The following is an 18,348-nucleotide window of genomic DNA, read 5'->3' as shown; positions in this document are numbered from 1 at the left end:
TATTGTCATGTTTTTGTTTTCCATTCCAGCTTTATGAAAAGATATATTTCTAGTGGGAAGTGGCAGGGTCAGGTTTGAGGCTTTGAGCCAAACCAAAGGTGTCCCTGTTCTGCTTTATACAACTACTAGTGGCATTCAAATTATGATTAAATACACCAATTTGTTTCAGAATAAAGCTTTTGTGCAAATGCTAATGATTCATGGTTGAACAAAAAGTTGGATCGAAGCCACTAGCTAGTGCAATACAGCGTTCTTGTTGTGCTTGGTAGGTGAAACAAGGATGACGACTAAACATGTTACTGTGGATGCTCTAGTATTGCATTGCATGATTAACATGCATGTACTTGGGCATAATTATCATATAGACTATGTTTTGTGCATGCCCTAAATAAGATAACTACGGATCCAGGAAACCATGGGTCCAGCCATCCTCTCAGTAAGGTAGCAAGGCTTAAGGTAGCAAGGCTTGTAGTTGTAGGCTAGTTTGTAGCTATTTTCCGACAACATGGCAAAAAAAATGTCACATACATGTAATAGCAACTCCAGCCCAAGTCTCTAAATTAAGCTCTTAAATTTTTATTTATATGCTATGATAAAAAAAAAGTAGGGGCTCAAATTAAGACCCACCTCCTAAACAAGTAGGATAGAGGGTTCTAGATATGATGGGCTGAAACTATAATTTGGGAGAGCATGGAAAATGGAAGCCCAAATAGGAGGTGGGTTGGAGTTGATTTTTTTGAGATTTAGAATAGGGACTTGTTTAGGAGGTGGGTTGGAGTTGCTCTGGGCACTCACAATGCAAGACTCTATCACAGAGTCCAAGTCAATTAATTACATATTGTTTATGGTATTTTGCTGATGTGGCAGCATATTTATTGAAAAAAAGGTAGAAAAAATAAGACTACAAGTCTTATTTAGACTCTAAGTCCCCATTGTTCGAGGTAATAAATAACTTTAGACTCTATGATAAAGTCTGCATTGTGAGTGCCCTAAGCAGCTCATTATTATGAATACATGTACAGTCACACTATTCACACGCTATATTTATGAGCACTTCTCGAATAATAAGTTTGAAGATTGAGATTGATAAAACACCGATAATGCTATTTTTTTCTTAAAATAAACAAGGAATACAAAAAAACCATGCCAAACCTAGTGAAAGGACCTAATGTCTTAAGAGTTGGGTCTATTGGATTCAAAAATAAATAATGTGACAATCTTAAGTAGAACCGACTCTATAATTTTAAGGGCCTTGAGCAAGCAAGAAGATAAAAAGGCCTATTGAACTAACTTTTTTCCTTGTTTTATTATGTAGAGGACCCTTCTTGTTTTCTTTTTTTTATTTTTTCTTTTCTTTTTAGCACCCAACAAATGCTTCTTAGAAACATCTAACGTATTTAAATAAAAACATTGAACAAGAAATTTATAACAAGCAAAGTGCATACAAAAAACAAATAAAAAATAGATTCCATTGCTTCAGTACAATGATGTCCCTAGCACTAGCTTCTAGCGATCCAAGTTAAAAATTGGAATTTTGGAAAGTACTAATCGTCTAATCGATCATGGGGGTTTGGCGTGTTGCTTACTGTGACCGTGATCACATCTGTCGTTCGCCGCCCTTGCAGCTCACGCCATCGTGGCATCACGGCGGTGTGCCGGCGAGTCGACGACTAGTGTGTGATGAACAACGTCTCCTCAATGAGAATAGCGCATCGATGCCTAAATGGGCGAGATGCGAGAATAGAAAGCGGCGGCACCAGTGGAAAATGAAACTTCATTGGCTTCTCACTCCGCGTCTGCGCTCAATTGTTACGTAGAATAGAAAGAGGTATGTGTGCGTGCAATGGGGCTATGTTTGTTGGGCCTTCAAAGGCTTATGCCAAATATAAAAATATATCTACTATCACCTATATGATCTTGCCCCCCCAGCTTCATGGCCCCCCTGACATCGGCTACCCCTCCTCTGCAATAATTTTACTCACCCACTTGCACAGTGAGCTCTTGGGACTAAAAAGATCACACATAGCCAACAAGCTAACTATGTCCTTATGAAAGATTACTTTCCCTAGTTCATGTTGGAGCACCAAGGAGTCACCAAGACTCGTTTTAGCTCCCTTGAATCACTAAGGCTGCTCAAGCTTCCATTAGTGAATACATCTTCACTCCGGATCACCAGATATCCAATCGAGCATACCCAATAGAAGCTCCCATCCATCCTCCCCCTCGAGAAATTCCACTAGAAAGGTCATCTAGTCCTCCACTGGTCCGTCTAGGTGGTAGCAAATACCAAGAGTAACAAACCTTCAACAACAGTATGAATATTGACTTGGATGACCTCACACATAATGGAGGATCCTCAATTCCTTATGGAGGCGATACTGGACTCCTTTCACAACACCCCTATCAGTGGATATGAAAGAAAATTTCAATACGAGTGCCCATCCATAATCTCCAAGCTATCCTATCCTATCCTATCCTATCCTATCAATATTCTCTTGAGAATTCTCTTGATTGAATGATTTGAAAAGAAATTTTAATACCTCTACCCATCCATCAATCTTCAAGCTCTCTTGTCCCATCAATCTTTAAGCTCTCGTATCCCATCAATCTTCTCTTAAGAAGCCAAAAGTATAAATCTTTGTAACAACTTTATCCTTGTTTGCACCTTGAATTGCATGCTCCACTTTTGTATTTTACTATATATGTATAGTTGCTCCCATTTATTTCCCCTCTTGATCCGCCAATGCTTACACACTTCACATACTCTCTCTACATGTGTCTAGCATATAGGTTTAAATAACAGCTCAAAGTGAACTAGGGAATGCACATATGGTGTATGAAGGCTTCAATAGTCGTTGGAATAGATCTACATATGTATATACCATCAGATGATCCTCCATGCTCCACCTAGGTGCACCAGATCACCTGGTGATCCCACACATGCTAGTTTCCCAACGGTCATAAGGGAATATATGCCTCATGAGATGATTAGTCGTGGGTCACACAAGTACCACTGAATTATATGCCATAGTCCAGTAACTTGGCTACTCAACACACAAACACTAGATGATTTGTTAGGCTCCATGCAGGTGCACTAAAACAGAGGTGGAACATATTACCTTGACCACTTGATGCACAATCATGTCATAGCTCTATTGGATGGTCTGTCATGAGACACTCGACCTCACTAGATCATGTGGCACAACACAATATCGTGGCCAAGTTCAAAAAGAGCTATGTAGGGTTCCATCAAATGATCAGCTAGGCATGTCCCAATCATTCAATGTATGTTTATGTGCATATTTTGAGCTTGCTATAAGTCGATCTCATTCAATTCAACTTCTTTAAGATGCATGGTGCAAAAGTTGTAGAGTTGCATTGGCATTTGTGTTGTGCCGGTTGACGCATGTAGCGCCGAGCTTGCATGTTTGTCCTTCCTTCTATCTTCCATGCATCTAGAGTATTGAGCCATTTGTCAACATATCAGTCATTGTACCTGCTCTAAACATCACTACCATCCTAGATTTCATTCTAAGTGAACACTACCCACCATCCTAGATATAAAAAGCAGCGCATGTTCTAATGGTATCGGTGTGTGTGCGCGCATGTGAAGAAGGTTGGCCAAAATATCGACATCCTTCTGTAATGTATTTTGAACTTGGTTTTGCCATCATCATGTATGTTTTTTCACTTAAAAGCCAAAATCGACAAATTAATTACAAATATACATTTATATCATGTAGAGTGGGAATGACTTTAATTTGAAGGTAGACTACATATGGCAAAAACATGTATGTTTAGGCGCCAAAAAGATAATGTCTTTTGTTTTATTTAATAGTGAAAACGATGAAGATGAATTTCTATAAATAGCTCCCTTATGTCCCTCTTTTCTTTTGCATGCAAACCATTTTTATTTTACAAGGGCACATGCGAACACTCCGTTTTAGTCCTTTTCATATTTTTACCTATACGGTAAAAACAGTTGAAAACACAAGAGGGTTAATAAATATAGTTAACATTACATGGCTAATAACTATATTTAATATTCTCACGAGTAATAACATGATTTTATAGATCATTGTACATAAGATACTCTGTATCTTTAATATACAAATCTTTTTAAACAAAAGAGCCCATCAATCGCTTGTTTGATAGAAATACACGTGACAAAATTAAAAAGGTGATAATAATTATTTTTTCATAGGTTTCATAAACCCAAAAACTACAAACCTAGAAAGAAACATATTAGTAGTCACACCAGTTACCATCACTTGATGAAATCTAACACCGCAACTAGCAGCAATATTCATCGTCTCCCTTACGACCTTCTCTTCGATAATGTTACAAGTTCACAACCCTCTCTTCTACGCATATTAGGCTTGTTCCTATGTTGCCTTCCTCATTGTTGGTGGCAAGGATGCTGTTGGTGCCATTTTACCCATATAAACAAGGCATTGTCAATTTTGAAATTTATGGATTAGAAGGTAGCGTGAAATATAACTAACTGGATAAGATCAGAAGAAAGCCCCTTATTATTAGTGATAATAGTAGTTCACTATCACTATTGCTCTACTTTAACATAGGATCACATCAAGTTTGGAATACTTCCACATATGGAGGTAGAAAAAATTGATTTATAATGTTGGTCATCATGTAAGATGTTCTTCAATATAAATAGAAAGTGCCTTCTTTAGACTCTAATTGAAGCTTTGCAAAAGTAGGAACTTCTAAAAAAATAAGTCTTGCTTAGAAAAAAAGAAAAGCTAGAGGAAAACTCATCCTCAAGTATCCATCTTTCATATATGATATTATCTTTACCTCTATATCTATTATCTCGTCGGTCGTCGCTCTACCTTACGTCTACCAAGTTTGGCTCCTAGAACCTCACTCTATACTTGTCGACATCAAATTCTCCATTGGATCACGAAATGCAAAACGTGTCATGGAGCTAGACGCTCCTAAGGCCTTGTTTAGATTAAAAAAACTTTTTAGATTTGAGCACCGTAATACTTTCATTTGTATTTGCTAATTATTATCCAATCATAAACAAACTAAGCTCCAAAGATTTGTATCGCAAATTACAGATAAATCTTGTAATTATTTATTTTTTCTATATTTAATATTACATGCATGTGTCACAAGATTTGATGTGATGGGAAAATTTAAAAAAGTTTTTGAATTTTGGGTGTAACTAGGCCTTGTTTAGTCCGCTTGTGAAAACTTTTCGGGTTACTGTAGCATTTTCGTTTGTATGTGACAATTATTGTTCAATTTTGGATAATTAAAGTCAAAAGATTTGTTTCACAAATTGTAGTCAAACTGTGTAATTGATTATCTTTTTACCTATATTTAATGCTTTATGTATGTGCTGCAAGATTCGATATGACGGAAAATCTTGAATTTTTTTTTATTTTTGGGAGGAACTAAGGGGATGTTTGGTTGAGGGTGTCAAAGTTTAACAACTACTGTAACATTTTCGTTTTATTTTACAGTTACTGTCCAATCATAGTTTTAAAAAATTCGTCTCGCAAATTACTTCCTAACTATATTAGTCTATATTTAATATTTTATGTATGTGTCTAAAAATTTGATGTGACATGAGTTAAAGTTTATCGGAGAAACTAAACGGAGCCGAACAAGGCCTAAATCGCAGCCCAATCTAGGAGACACATATAGGGTTTGTTTGGCACAGCTCAACTTCACTAGTAAAGCTGTTTTTTAGAAAATAACTTCATGAACAACTTTCTAGATGAAGCTAAGCTGTTTTGGAAAAAATATTTGGTAAAATAGCTTCACTAACTATTTCATGCATAGTTGAGAGAGAGAAATGAGGGAGAGAGAGCTGCGATAAGCTACTTTTTTCCAGCTTCATCCCAACTCATGTCTTTGTGAGAGGAGAGAAAAAACAGCTTCACCTATAAAACTATTTTGGAAATAAGTTTTTGGCAAAAAAACAACTTACAACAGCTCATGAAGTTGTTGCGAGCTGTACCAAACACATAAAAATCATGACAACTCCAACAAAATCCTACTCCTGCGTCATTGCGTGAACACAGCATCACGTGTTCGGCTGCAAAAGGCCAAAGGACCCAGGTGTCAGACTCATCCACCCGCCGATCCACGGCATCACTCATCGCCACATCCGCACAGGCGCAAATCCTAAGCTCACCCAGGAACGAACTCCCCGTCTTCCTCCCCACACCCACACACACCCACACCACACGCACACCCCCTCCGCTCCGCTCCGCCCACCAAAGCAAAAGCAACCCAGCCCGAGTCACCCCCAATTTCCCTTCTCTTCCCCGGCGACGTCCCCACGCCCGCCGCCCCGCCCAGATCGACGTCCTCTGCGCCGCTACGCTGCCCCTCCCGTGCCCCACGCCACCTCCCCCGCTCCCCCGTACCGTCGCCTGCGCCGAACCCTCGCCATTCCACGCCGCGAGGTATCCGCCCCACTGTACCTCTAGTGTTAATGCTTTTCGGGGGTGCGGTGGTGTGGCGCACGCGCGCGCAAGAGGGTGTGTGTAAATAGTCTACTAGGGGCAGAGCATGGGGGCGGGTTCGAAGAGGCGGGCCACCGGGGCTCAAAACCCTAGCCTCGAGTCCGACGAGGAGGAGGCGCGGCGGGTCAAGGAGGAGCTTGCCGACGACCTCAACGGATACCCTGCGGAGGAGGAGGAGGAGGAGGAGGACGAGGTGGTCGTGGAGGACGATGAGGTGGTCATCCCCTCCGACGACGAGGAGGACGGCGGCGGCGGGGACATCGTCTTCGTCCCCAACACGCTGGAGGAGGCCCTTGTGCCGCGGGTGGGCATGGTCTTCGACTCTGTCGACGAGGCCTTCGCGCTATACAAGGCCTACGCCTACCGCACGGGGTTCCACGCCGTGCGCCGCACTTGCCACAACTACGAGGGGCAACGCTACCGCTCCACCTTCACCTGCACTTACGGCGGCAAATCTGGGACGGGTGCTGCCCCATCTGACGTCCCAGGTACCCGCTACCCACTCCGCAGCAAGCGGGGGTCGGCTGCCAAGGAGAAGAAGTCTCGCCGTGGCACCACCGAGAAGACGGGATGTAAGGCGATGCTGATCATCCGGGACAAGCGGGTGGATGGAAGGTGGAAGGTGGAGTCTGTAGAATTGGAGCATAACCATCCTTGTACTCCTGATATGGTGAGGTTCCTAAAGGCGTACAGGGAGATGCCTGAGTCAGCAAAGAAGAAGGCCAAGATTACCGATGAGATGGATGAGATGGTGGAGAAGTCGCTGAGCGAGATTGCTGAGACAAGGAAGTTCCCGACACGACCCAAGAGGGGTGCTAGTGTTGGGGCTGCTGTTGGTAGCCAGAGGTTTAGCAGGCTCGAGAGTTTTATGCAGCGTTTCGGGGAGGATGACCTCAATTCACTCAAGAAGTTCATTGAGAAGATGCAACACAGGAAACCAAACTTTATCCACAGCTGGGATCTTGATCGGGAAAGTCATGTGAAGAATTTCTTTTGGACTGATTCTAGGGCCCAGGCACAATACCGCTATTTTGGTGACGTCATTACACTTGACGTGATGTATTTACAGCACTCACGCGCCAGCCTCCCATTAGCCACACTCCTTGGGGTGAATAACCATGGCCACCTTGTGCTTCTTGGCTGTGGTCTCCTGTCCGGTGACAGCAAGGAGAACTATGTTTGGTTGTTGAAGAGGTGGTTGAGCTGTATGAATGGCAAATCGCCAGAAGCAATCACGACTGGCTATTCCGATGTTATTTCAGAGGCCGTGGCTGAGGTGTTTCCAAATGCAAGGCACCGCTTCTGCTTTTGGCATATCTTGAAGAAGCTACTTGAAAACGTGGGACGCACACATGAGAAAGAGGCAATTTCCTCAAGGTTTAAGGAGGTTGTATATGATAGTGTCACTCTTACTGATTTTGAAAAAGAGTGGGGAGCAATGGTCGACCAGTATAATCTCAAAGACAACGAGTGGTTCTCTGCTTTGTACAGCTGCCGAAAGCAGTGGGCACCTGGGTATGTCAATCATTCATTCTGGGCTGGCACCTCTGCTATCAGGAAGGCTGAAAAAACTGATCCATACTTTGATAGTGTTGTGAGTAAGACCACTCTTCCAGTTTTCCTTGAGCAATACGAGACTACTCTGAAAGAGAAGTTGGAAAGAGAAGCATATGATGATTTGCGCTCATACTATTCTAGACTCACTTTGTTGTCAGGATTGCCCTTTGAGGAGCAACTTGTGGAGCTCTACACAGTAACCATGTTTCAAACGTTCCAAGATGAGATTAAGCAATTGATGCATGTTATTTGTAAAGAGGTAGACAGAAGTGGGAACTCAATTACTTACATGGTCAGTGAGTTAATACAGGGAAAGAAGGTTGACTATACAGTTGTTTACGACAATTCTGACAAGGATGTTTGGTGCATTTGTCGCTCCTTTCCCTCGAGGGGTATTCTTTGCAGCCATGCTCTGGCTGTTCTGAAGCAAGAGAATGTACTGATGCTGCCGTCAAAGTACATCCTGAACCGCTGGAGGAAGGATTTTAGGATACTTAATTCATCTGCAAATGCTAATTGTATGGAATCAGATAGGAATCTGGGTATTTATGACGACCTCTATTTCCGTGGCCATGAGTATTTTGAAGATGTCATTGACATTGGAGCAAGAGAACCTGAGCTGAAGGAGTTTGTGTTGTCAGCCATGAAGGAAGCAAAGGACAGACTGATTAGGCCTGATCACAGCCAGCAAGATGATCAACGGGTTGATGTAAATATGACTGTGACTGGTCAGGTGTCTGCAGATACAAGAGTCGATATGAACATGGCCTCACACACCTCAGCTCTGATTCAGGGGGATAGAAGGGTTGATGTGGATATAGCACCAAATGCGCCAGCCTTAGTCCATGGTGATACCATGACATCAAATGCCACTGCCCTGATTCATAGGGACAGAAGAGTAGAGATGAAAATGCCGACAAGTCACCTTATTCATGGAGAGGGAAGACTTGACATGAACATGGCATCTCCTCACTTGATGCAGAGGGAAAGGAGAGTGGACATGAACATGGCGTCACCTCACCTGATACAGGGGGACAGAAGAGTTGATATGAACTTGGCATCACCCCATTTTATACACAGTGACAGAAGGGTTGATATGAACCTGGCATCTCCGCATTTGATACATGGGGATAGAAGGGTTGATATGAACATGGCATCCCCTCACCTGATGCAGGGCGACGCCAGAGTGGATATGAATATGGTATCAACTTCTCAGAATGGGATGCACACTTTTGATTTGGTGAATATAAACCTGGAGAGTGGCTCTTTGCCGATGGCCGCAACAGATTTTATGCAAATGCACCCACACCCAGCAGTTTACCATCCCAAACAACTTCTTGATATGAGAGATCAGGTGATGGATGCAAATAAGAGACCAAATATGGAAACTAACACTTATTTTATGGGAGGCGGTATGCATGTGGGGTAGTTTGATTGTCTACTTCTGTAATCCTTTATGTTCAGAATTCAGAGAGGGCATCCTTCTTTTACATCAACATGTAATCATGTATGTTCTTAGAGCTGGCAGTACAACTAAACAGCTAGGCTTTAGTATTGCAGATAAGACTTGACTGTTGATAGCTCTATTGTAACCTGTTACCTTTTTAGCAGTTGTAGCAAGCCGGATGCCCATTATCTTGTGCATAATGAATAAGCCGTCGTATCATCTTGTTAGCAATTTGGAAGTGAGACACCTTTAGTTGCAAGATTCTGCTGACATTTCTTGTTTCTTTTGTTGACATTTTTGCTGCATGTCTATCTTGCAACCTGTTCGTTATGGTTAGTGCATGTGTCATTTGACCTGCAATTTTACATTTATTGAGCCCATAATCTGTGCATGGGAAACGAAAGATTATTTTTTGTTTACTATGATTATGCAACTTGATAGTCTGTTGGCAGTCCATTATAAGTTGACTGGCTTCTCTATCTCTTTCTTGGTAATGTGTTTCTTATGAGACAATTGGTGAGAGATAAGGAAAGGGAAATTTTGGGTGCAGCTGTGTTACAACAAGATGTACCTTGCTAATTTTTATTGTTCAGGGATGGTGATTTTTACAGCTCTCCATTGCACATAAAGGCTCTAGATCATCAGTGGACATGTCCTATTATTGCTTGTTGCTGTTTGCTTTCTTTTTAATGAGCTGTAAGGCAATATTTGCCCTGTTTTTATATTGATATACCACTTTTGATCCATTTCCAGTTAATATTGACTGCAGTTTTCCATGTTTGGTTAAAAATGTTGTCCTGGACTCCTTTGGTTTAAACAAGTTGAATGTATTATGATGTCCTTGATCTCTTGTTGGTTCCTTTTGGGATATTTCGAAATCCCATTGAAACTTCCTTGTCAATTTGTGTTCTTCTATCATTGAGGTTAGCAGCAAGATAGAAATGGATGATCATCGTTGTGACATGCACTGCTAAACGGGCTTCATCAATCTCTGAAAGTCTTCCCATTCCAAGTGGGCTGTCCCTAGAGGTTAAGCCACTTAGAGGCTGAAGGAAGGTACTGCAAGCTGAAGTGCTGAACCATTATGCTACAAAGATCATGGGAACCTAGAGGTCTTAGTAAGGTATTTTTTTTATTCTCTGGAGTACAGAACCAACTACATGCGAGTGCTGACTCCAATGTTGCTTGGTCTTCAGGATTCCAGGTGTCTCTTGGTATGACAAAACTATCCATTCATTGAGAAGTGTAATTCAAACTTCCTTTTTTGCAAGTATGTATAATTAAAATTGATTGAAATTCAATCCATTCTATTTTTTCAAGAAGGATTACAAAAGGATCACCTTCTTTGTCATGATGGATGAATTTACATCTTAACAAGAACAATGCTTTCTAATCATACCATCTAATAGCTTGGATATAGCAATATTGGGAATATTTTTATTCCTTTTGACCAGGATGGGAACACTTATTCCTTTTTGCCTGCTTGCCTACACAGAGAAGGTTTCACCTTCTCCCCACTGATTTTGCTTCCTATGAACCAATGTTAATCAGACTTGTCACGAACATGCAGCTTCAACCGCAAGGCTTTTTGTGACCCCTGTGCATGGATTTCCAAAGTAATTCGACGACACTGGCACGCTGCAGCTGCTCACTCCAATGCAAGCCTGCAGAATCCCAGTAACACTATTAGCAACCCATAAGAATCAGTTGATACATTGAGACATGAGAATGGAGCAGCTTGTAGTTACCTCCTGAACAACTGAGAGAGCCTGAGTGCTGCTGCATTCGCCGTGGCTGTAGCTTCCACACGTGCCGCTCGGTGTCCCAAAGCTTGCAAACTTGATGCTGCTGATGACCTGGCCATCTTTTGGGCATTCCAGGCGAAGTTCAGGTCCATATCTTTGCATTGTCTGTTGAGAAGAATTCCAACTATCAATTTGGGCTGGATGTTCCTCTGATACTTGTGCGCACACACTTCCTGTCTGCCTTATCACAAAGGATATCTTGCTTGGGTCACCACCAAATTGCTCGAAAAGGACTATATCATTGCTGCCTGGTTGAAGAAACGAACGGGGAACATGGTACCTGTTTAACAAGGTAAGAATCCAATTAATCAATAGTCTTCAGTTCCTGTAGTTGCTATATTGTTGGGCAATATCAGAACACACTGCTAAAGTGCTCAGCGTCACAGTGTGCACTAGTATTACAATTTTGAAAATGCATGCTTTATGTGCCATAGTTTCAGTACTTAAAAATCTAGCAGGGCGTACATCTTCAGAAATGTAAATCGGTATTAAGACCTATATGTTACAGACAGATCTGAACATATAAAATTGACATAGACGAAATACTAGAACTGCCTTTGCATGTAGGGAACAAAAGGAACTAATGAAAATATTATAAATATTATAGAGCATTAGGGGGGTGGGGGGGGGGGGGCAGGGCTATATGGAAGCCTTACAAAGTCTGTGATGGCTGGCCACACTTCTTCAGGCATTTGTTTGAATTGTAGCTTCCTCTGTAGTTGCACGAGTTGACACAGCCACTCTGTGGAGCCAGATTTGTTGGCCAGTATCGACCAATGCTCTGTCCGTTCACCCATGCTTCGCCTTTACCCATTCCCGTGAAGTCAATTGCAACAGGATCATCACCAGCAGGAGGCGTGAACTTGGTCTGTGTTTGGAGAATTGCAGTTAGCACATCAACCCAAGGCAGCAATTATAGGGAAAATGGGTTAGCCAAACAAATAGAATGTATATATATTGTCTTTTAAGCCCATAGTGGCTGTGTTCAAATGCCGTATACGGATTTGTTACATGGTCAGATGATCATACATTCATACTGACCTTGTACCAAATCAGTGGTTGATTGATTGGATAAGCATTGGCTGAGACCCATTCTGGTGAGGCTTCTGAAGGATCATATAGGTGCAGATCTTCTCCTCTGAGTCCAATCTGATCAAAGTATGATTAATAAACGTGAATCATGATGCATCTTTGGTCAAATGGAGCTCAAAGTAGAGTTTAGGCTACCTGGTATGTCCATTCTGCAGAAGACAGATCGAGTGCACCATTTGTTCCACTCAGCTTTACTGGCCCAGTAATTCCAGCACCTACCAGGTCGAAGAATGCACCATAATTCTGTACGAACAGAGAAGGCGGGGGTAAATTTTATGTTATAAAATCTGTTGCAGCAAGTCACATATTGGGAAATGGAGTGGCATATTTCATGTTTTCCATAGTGAAGGTTATTTACCGACAGCCCAACTGTTGCACTTAGAAGATCTATTTTGTTCTTCCCAGGTACAAGTTCAATTGGTTTCTGCCATGAGATGAGTGAGCTGCTCGCACTACCTTGTGCGCTTCCTGTTAAGATTTTAACACATATATATCTCAGAACACAAATTTGATTTATGCATGAAAGACCCATGTTAAGAAAATCAGAACCACAATTCAAATGCCAGACGAAGGAATTGGTGCTATCTTCTCGAGCAGTACCTGCAATTTTACCATTGATGTAGACCTGAAGAACATGTCCAAGTGAGTTGACAACCAGATTGGACTGGCTGCCATTTAGATAGGGTTCATCACCTTTAACTGTGATGCTGCACAAATTACATTAGTAGCACAAACGGTTAGTAAAAATTTGTTTTGTCAGTGCACATTACCATATGCTTAACTGTAATAAGGCATGTGTACCTTGTTGAGTACCAGAGGAAATCACTGGCATCTGCTGTGGTGTTTATCTGCTCCATCAGTCCAGCCTTTGTTAGTGCATTGTCCTTTGTAATACCTACAGGCTCTATGGCATAGCTCCAGCCAGATACTGCCAGTTCTGGCGTGATGAATGAGCCATCTGATGCCATGTTGCTCGATTCCAAGTATCTCATTTCTGAACTCGTCACTTGAGAATTGATCTGCAAATTGTGGCCACGTATATCTGAATCAGATTAATGGTCAATCTTTCTTTTCCAACACAAGTGCGAGCAACTTATGTGTAGTTATATGTACCTGTGCTGTGTTAAGCACCACATTCTTGCAGTCAGGAAGGATGCTGACAGACCACGCAGGGAGCCTGTACATTCTCCCATTGAAGGTGACGGTTTTATCAGATTGACCATCTATGTTGGCAAGGAATGCTGCGCAAACTGAACCAGTCTTGTATACCGCTGCCTGAAGATTGAAGAATGCAGACATCATTTTATACGGACCAGACAATGAAGCTAAATATCTTTTTTCAGAACAAGATTTTTGCTATATTTCTGCAATGCTGCTGAACGTTTGCTTGTTTTGTCATCTCAAAGACACTTTTTGTTGAAAAATGAAGATGCTTTTGTAAAGGTGGACATACCTCAGCATTTTGACCTAGAGAAGTGTATGATGGATCAGTTGCTATGAGCGCTGGTTCGCAGAGCTTGATGGCTTTGTGCACATCCCTTAAGTGGCCCCACTTTGGTTCCCTGACTAGTCCTGAATCATCACAAGAAGTGGGGGGCAAATAAATCAACAGCGATTTTTTGTGTGGGGTGGAGTGATAAAATATGTCTCGTTGATTTCATCCATGCTAATGTGAGACATGCCATGATCCCCTAACATAAAATTTCTTACGGTATTGTTATAGCCGAACATTTATTTTGCCCCGCGAAAATGTCTTCGTCTAACGTGGGTGGGTGGGAGTAGTTAAGGCATCGTACACAAGGATTCTAAAAAGAGATAGGTGATGAAATATTCTAACTGAAGTGTCATAACACTGCTGCAGCACAGCAGCAGTGTCGAAGGGACCACCATACATGTTGAAAGAGGTTCACGAGCTCAAAACAAAAGCAGGGCTGCCGAGGCAAACCGAAAGCTTCCTATAATTCTTACCGTACTCGTCGATGGGGGCATCGTAGTCGTAGCTCGTAGCGATGAAGGGTCCCCCTGAGCTGCGGTCGAGGTTGGTCCCTCCATGATACTGCAACGACAAGATTCAGAGTTTAGAAATGCTGCAGCAGGAATGCAGGGCCGACTGGCAGCATCAATAGACACCCTGAGTGCTGCAGTCCAGCATTTTGTGGCCACGCAGGCTGGCACAGCAGAGCAGCTGTCACGGTGAAATGGGAGGGCAGATATCCTCGCACGGTGCGCAATGCAGGATAAAAAAAGGTTACCATGTAGTAGTTCTGGAAGGTGCCGCCGCGCTGGTAGAACCTGGCGACGGCGAAGGCCAGGTCCTCGACGGGGCGGTAGGGGACGGCGCCGCCGAATGAGAGGAACCAGCCGCTCCAGTTCTCGGTCCACATCTTGGGCTTGGCGGCGGAGTTGGGCGTGAACTGGTCGCAGTAGAAGCCGTTGCAGGTGTTGATCTGCATTCACCCCCGGCGGTGGTCAGGCAGGCTGGCCAATCCATCTCAAAAAAGAGCAGGCTGTGACTGTAAAAGCAGGGGCATTGATCGGGCGAGGAGGGGTCAAGAAGCCACGTACGAGTGGGTCCGGCGCGTCGGTCTGCTGGCACATGACCCAGGGCACGCCGGTGTCGAGCGAGATGGCCATGCCGGCCGCCCACCGCATGTACGCCTTCCCGGCCGCCCCGTACGCCGAGTCGATGTTGCCGTACTCGTTTTCGATCTGCCACGCCGTGCCAAAGGGGCCGGGTCAGGACTCACTCAGCACGCACATGAACACACACACACACACGGACACGGCAGGCAATGCAATTGTATATTATCTCGATCTATCAGTGGTGGTACGTAGCGAAATTAAGCACCGGGATGGACCTGGGACAGGATGATGGGCCCGCCCTGCGACGCGTACAGCCCCGCCCCCTTCATGGTGTCCACCACCTTGGCGGTGAAGCGCTGCATCTCCGTCTTGAAAGGCTCGTTGTCGGTGCGGAACTTGATGCCGGGGATGAAGTGCAGCCACAGCGGGAAGCCTCTGCAGCAAAGCATTCATCCATTGTTTTTTTTTTTGGGTTCATTTTCATGAAGATGATGAGGCGACGACCACTACAGCACTAGTGGTAAGTGAAGTGATGAGGCGAGGCTGCTGACCCGTAGTTCCACTCGGCGCAGACGTAGGGACCGATGCGGAGGTGCACGTAGAGGCCGGCGTCGGCGACGGTCTTGACGAACGCGGCCAGGTCCTTGCGGCCCTCGAAGTCGTACTGCCATGTCGGTAAACCTCTTTGCCGTCAGACTTGGTGTAGTGTAGGTAAAATACTAACCCTTGTAAAAGAAAGCAATAACAGCACGGCACGAGAAGCAAAGAAACCAGGATCGGAGCAGGTAATAGTAGAAGAGAATAAAGCATAGGGTGCAGAGGAAGCAAACGCCAACACGGCCCGCCCTTTGACAGACGGCGATGATGGCATGGCAGGAGCATAAGATGATTAGGAAAAGTAAATATACGATGGAATAACAGCACTGAGGGGATTGATGATGTTAGTATTTCTCTACGTGCCTGTCCCCTGACGGGCTCGTGGATGTCCCAGAAGACGTAGGTCTCGATGACGTCCAGGCCGCCGTCCTTGGCCTTCTGGATGATCCCCGGCCACATCTGCCGACGACAAGCCATGCCAGCGTCAGTACGTATCTCGCTTGCCAAGAACAGAGGAAGGAGCGTGCTGCTAGTGGCTGGAAGAGAGCGGTGAAATAAACAGAGGGAGAAGAATGCGCACGTCGGGCGTGCTCCGTGGGTAGTGGATGGAGCCGGAGACGAGCACGCGCCGCACGCCGTCGATGACCAGCGCGCGGTGGTCGTACGTCACGTTGGTCGCCCGCGCGCCGCCCGCGAGGCAGAGCACCACCACCAGCAGCGCCGCCGCCGCCGCAGCAGCATCGGCGAAGGCAGGAAGAAGCCGCGCGGTGGCCGCCATTGCCTCGCCGCCCGCCCGCGGGACAAGGGAAGGAGAGGAGAGGTGAGGTGAGGAGACGAACAAAGACCACCGCCTCCGCCGGGACTTGGCGCGTTCGGTGTACTAGCTAAAGGCAAAGCTCGCACCGCCCGGGTATTAGTAGTAGTCGTGGTAGTAGCTGGAGCCCTGGAGGTGGAGTGAGCGCGAGGAGGAGTTGCTCGCTCGCGCTCGGTGGTGACTGGTGACTGGTGGGGGCGGCACGCCAGGGAAAGGAAAAAAAGAAAACGCCCCGGCGCGGGCGGGCCTGGCCTGGATTGGACTGACTGACTGACCGGCCGTGGCCGGCCGGCCCCGGGGCGACCCGGCTGCCACGGGACGGAGCACTGTACTGCTAGCTCCTGCTGCCGCCGCGACCGATCCGATCCGATCGCTTTCTGGCGTTGTTCCTTTGCCGCGCGGCGTGTTGTGGAGGTGGACGTGGGAGATGGGGGCTGGATGCTACTATACGCTATGCTTCTCTTGAAGCGTGCCTAGCCGCGCTGCGCCGGCGCCGCGGTTAAAAAGTGGAGCGGCGCGGGTTGGTCACTTAGTTTGGGTGAGGATCTCTCCCTGCTTTCAGCTTTCCTTCTCCGGCGGCCTCTGCCCCGGCGTCTGGGCAAAGCAAAAAAGAGGGCTGCAGCTTCTTGCAAGCAACAGCAAATGCTGCCGCTGTATGGGATGGGATGGAGCAAGGCGAAATCACCCCACTTCTCCGGCGGCGGCGAGAAGAAATGGGGCGAGGCTGCCAGCCAAGGAGGGGGCAGTAGAAAGTTAATGGTGGCGCGCGCGATGGTTGGGTGGTACACACGGCGTGGGTGCCCGGTAACGCTGCCACATCTTTGTTGCTCATCCCGCAGTGACGCTGGCCGCTCACTGTCCCCTCCCCGCATGTGTCGTCCGCATTGCATTGCACGGTGTGGCCAGTGGCCTCGCATTCTCATCGAGAATAAATAAACAAATTGGATTGAAAATTGGAAGAGGAAAAAGGGCTACTGCCGCTCGCGGTCGCGGTCGCGCTCGGCTCGGTGTGTCTGCCGCCGGCCGCGAGTGGGCGACCGACAGACAGGGGTCGCGAGCCGTGACCGACCGGCGTTGTCGCTTGTCTGTATATACCTTGTTGCTCTGCTCTGCAAAGCTCTACTACTGTGCTAGCACTAGTTGCGGGGTAAATAAAAGTAAACAAAAGACTAAAGAACTGGACGGCGCTGTCGCTTCCCGTCTCGCTATAGCCTACAACAACTACCAGTAGTGGTGATGCATATCATACGCTGCACCGCTGCTAGTGTTGCGAGCTGTGGCCTGTGACAGTGGCACGACCCCGGCCCTCATCTTGTCTGCCCTGCCTCGTCGTAGCTTTCGTCTGGGGTCTGAACTTGGCCGGAGTAAACGACCCCCCGGAGTAAAAGGAGGGTAGGTTGTTATTAGGGCGGTGGAAAATGGTGGACGCGACGTACGAAAGCAGGAGCACTCGTGCCGTCAGGTCAGGTCAGGGGAAAGAAGGAAGCGAAAATGGCCTCTGAATTGTGGCACGTCCACAGGGCCGGGGGGAGTGAAAGCACACGGAAGAAGAATGAACGATAGAGGAAGGTCCGCACGAGCGCGACTTGGTGCTTTCATTCTCCGTACATACGCCAATTACTTGCCCTAGAATACGTCAATACTAGTATATATAGTATGTACTAATGTGGATGTGGATTTGGCTATCTGGGTTACTGCACTTTTTGGGATGCTTCTTTTTGTATCAAAAGGCTGTTCCTTCACACGCAAAACGGTTTATAACAGCTCTTAAGTTCGTAAGATAGAAAGTTGGGTCGTCATATCGCAAACATATATAAGAGCATGCAGTGTGATTCTTTTGAGTTGGGTCGTCATAAAAGAAAAAGCGTGACAAACTTAGTTGGGTCGTCATAACTTTATTAGATGGTTCTTATTATGTTAAAAGGGAAAATAGACATCTGAATTTGAGTT

At 45.3% G+C, this 18,348-nt stretch overlaps 2 protein-coding genes across 2 annotated transcripts; one reads left to right on the top strand and one right to left on the bottom strand.

Annotated features, from left to right (window-relative positions):
* Window positions 6,195-9,788, top strand: LOC8054321 (protein FAR1-RELATED SEQUENCE 6). The gene has a single exon (XM_002468119.2). The coding sequence runs from the start codon at window positions 6,550-6,552 to the stop codon at window positions 9,487-9,489; it is 2,940 nt and encodes a 979-aa protein (XP_002468164.1). The 5' UTR covers window positions 6,195-6,549; the 3' UTR covers window positions 9,490-9,788.
* Window positions 10,757-16,550, bottom strand: LOC8078836 (beta-galactosidase 6). The gene is made up of 17 exons (XM_002465491.2): window positions 16,165-16,550; window positions 15,948-16,043; window positions 15,539-15,651; window positions 15,263-15,422; window positions 14,970-15,113; window positions 14,657-14,851; window positions 14,373-14,460; window positions 13,858-13,976; window positions 13,518-13,679; window positions 13,206-13,423; window positions 13,005-13,111; window positions 12,763-12,872; window positions 12,540-12,647; window positions 12,354-12,461; window positions 11,969-12,180; window positions 11,256-11,592; window positions 10,757-11,171 (listed from the first exon to the last, which is right to left on the bottom strand). Exons 1-17 carry the CDS (start codon window positions 16,360-16,362, stop codon window positions 11,064-11,066), a joined length of 2,583 nt encoding a protein of 860 aa, XP_002465536.1. The 5' UTR covers window positions 16,363-16,550; the 3' UTR covers window positions 10,757-11,063.

The sequence above is a fragment of the Sorghum bicolor genome, chromosome 1 (genome assembly GCF_000003195.3).
Source record: "Sorghum bicolor cultivar BTx623 chromosome 1, Sorghum_bicolor_NCBIv3, whole genome shotgun sequence".
In the NCBI taxonomy this organism is placed as follows: Eukaryota; Viridiplantae; Streptophyta; class Magnoliopsida; order Poales; family Poaceae; genus Sorghum; species Sorghum bicolor.
This window is presented reverse-complemented; position numbering and strand designations above follow the sequence as displayed.

Excerpts from the sequence above, each read along its gene's own strand:
- LOC8054321 (XM_002468119.2), top strand. The coding sequence starts at position 6,550 with ATGGGGGCGGGTTCGAAGAGGCGGGCCACCGGGGCTCAAAACCCTAGC.
- LOC8078836 (XM_002465491.2), bottom strand. The coding sequence starts at position 16,362 with ATGGCGGCCACCGCGCGGCTTCTTCCTGCCTTCGCCGATGCTGCTGCG. Across the intron at positions 13,977-14,372 it reads TGCCCCCATCGACGAGTACG|GACTAGTCAGGGAACCAAAG; the intron begins GTAAGAATTATA and ends GTGATGATTCAG. Across the intron at positions 13,424-13,517 it reads TGGTGCTTAACACAGCACAG|ATCAATTCTCAAGTGACGAG; the intron begins GTACATATAACT and ends CACAATTTGCAG.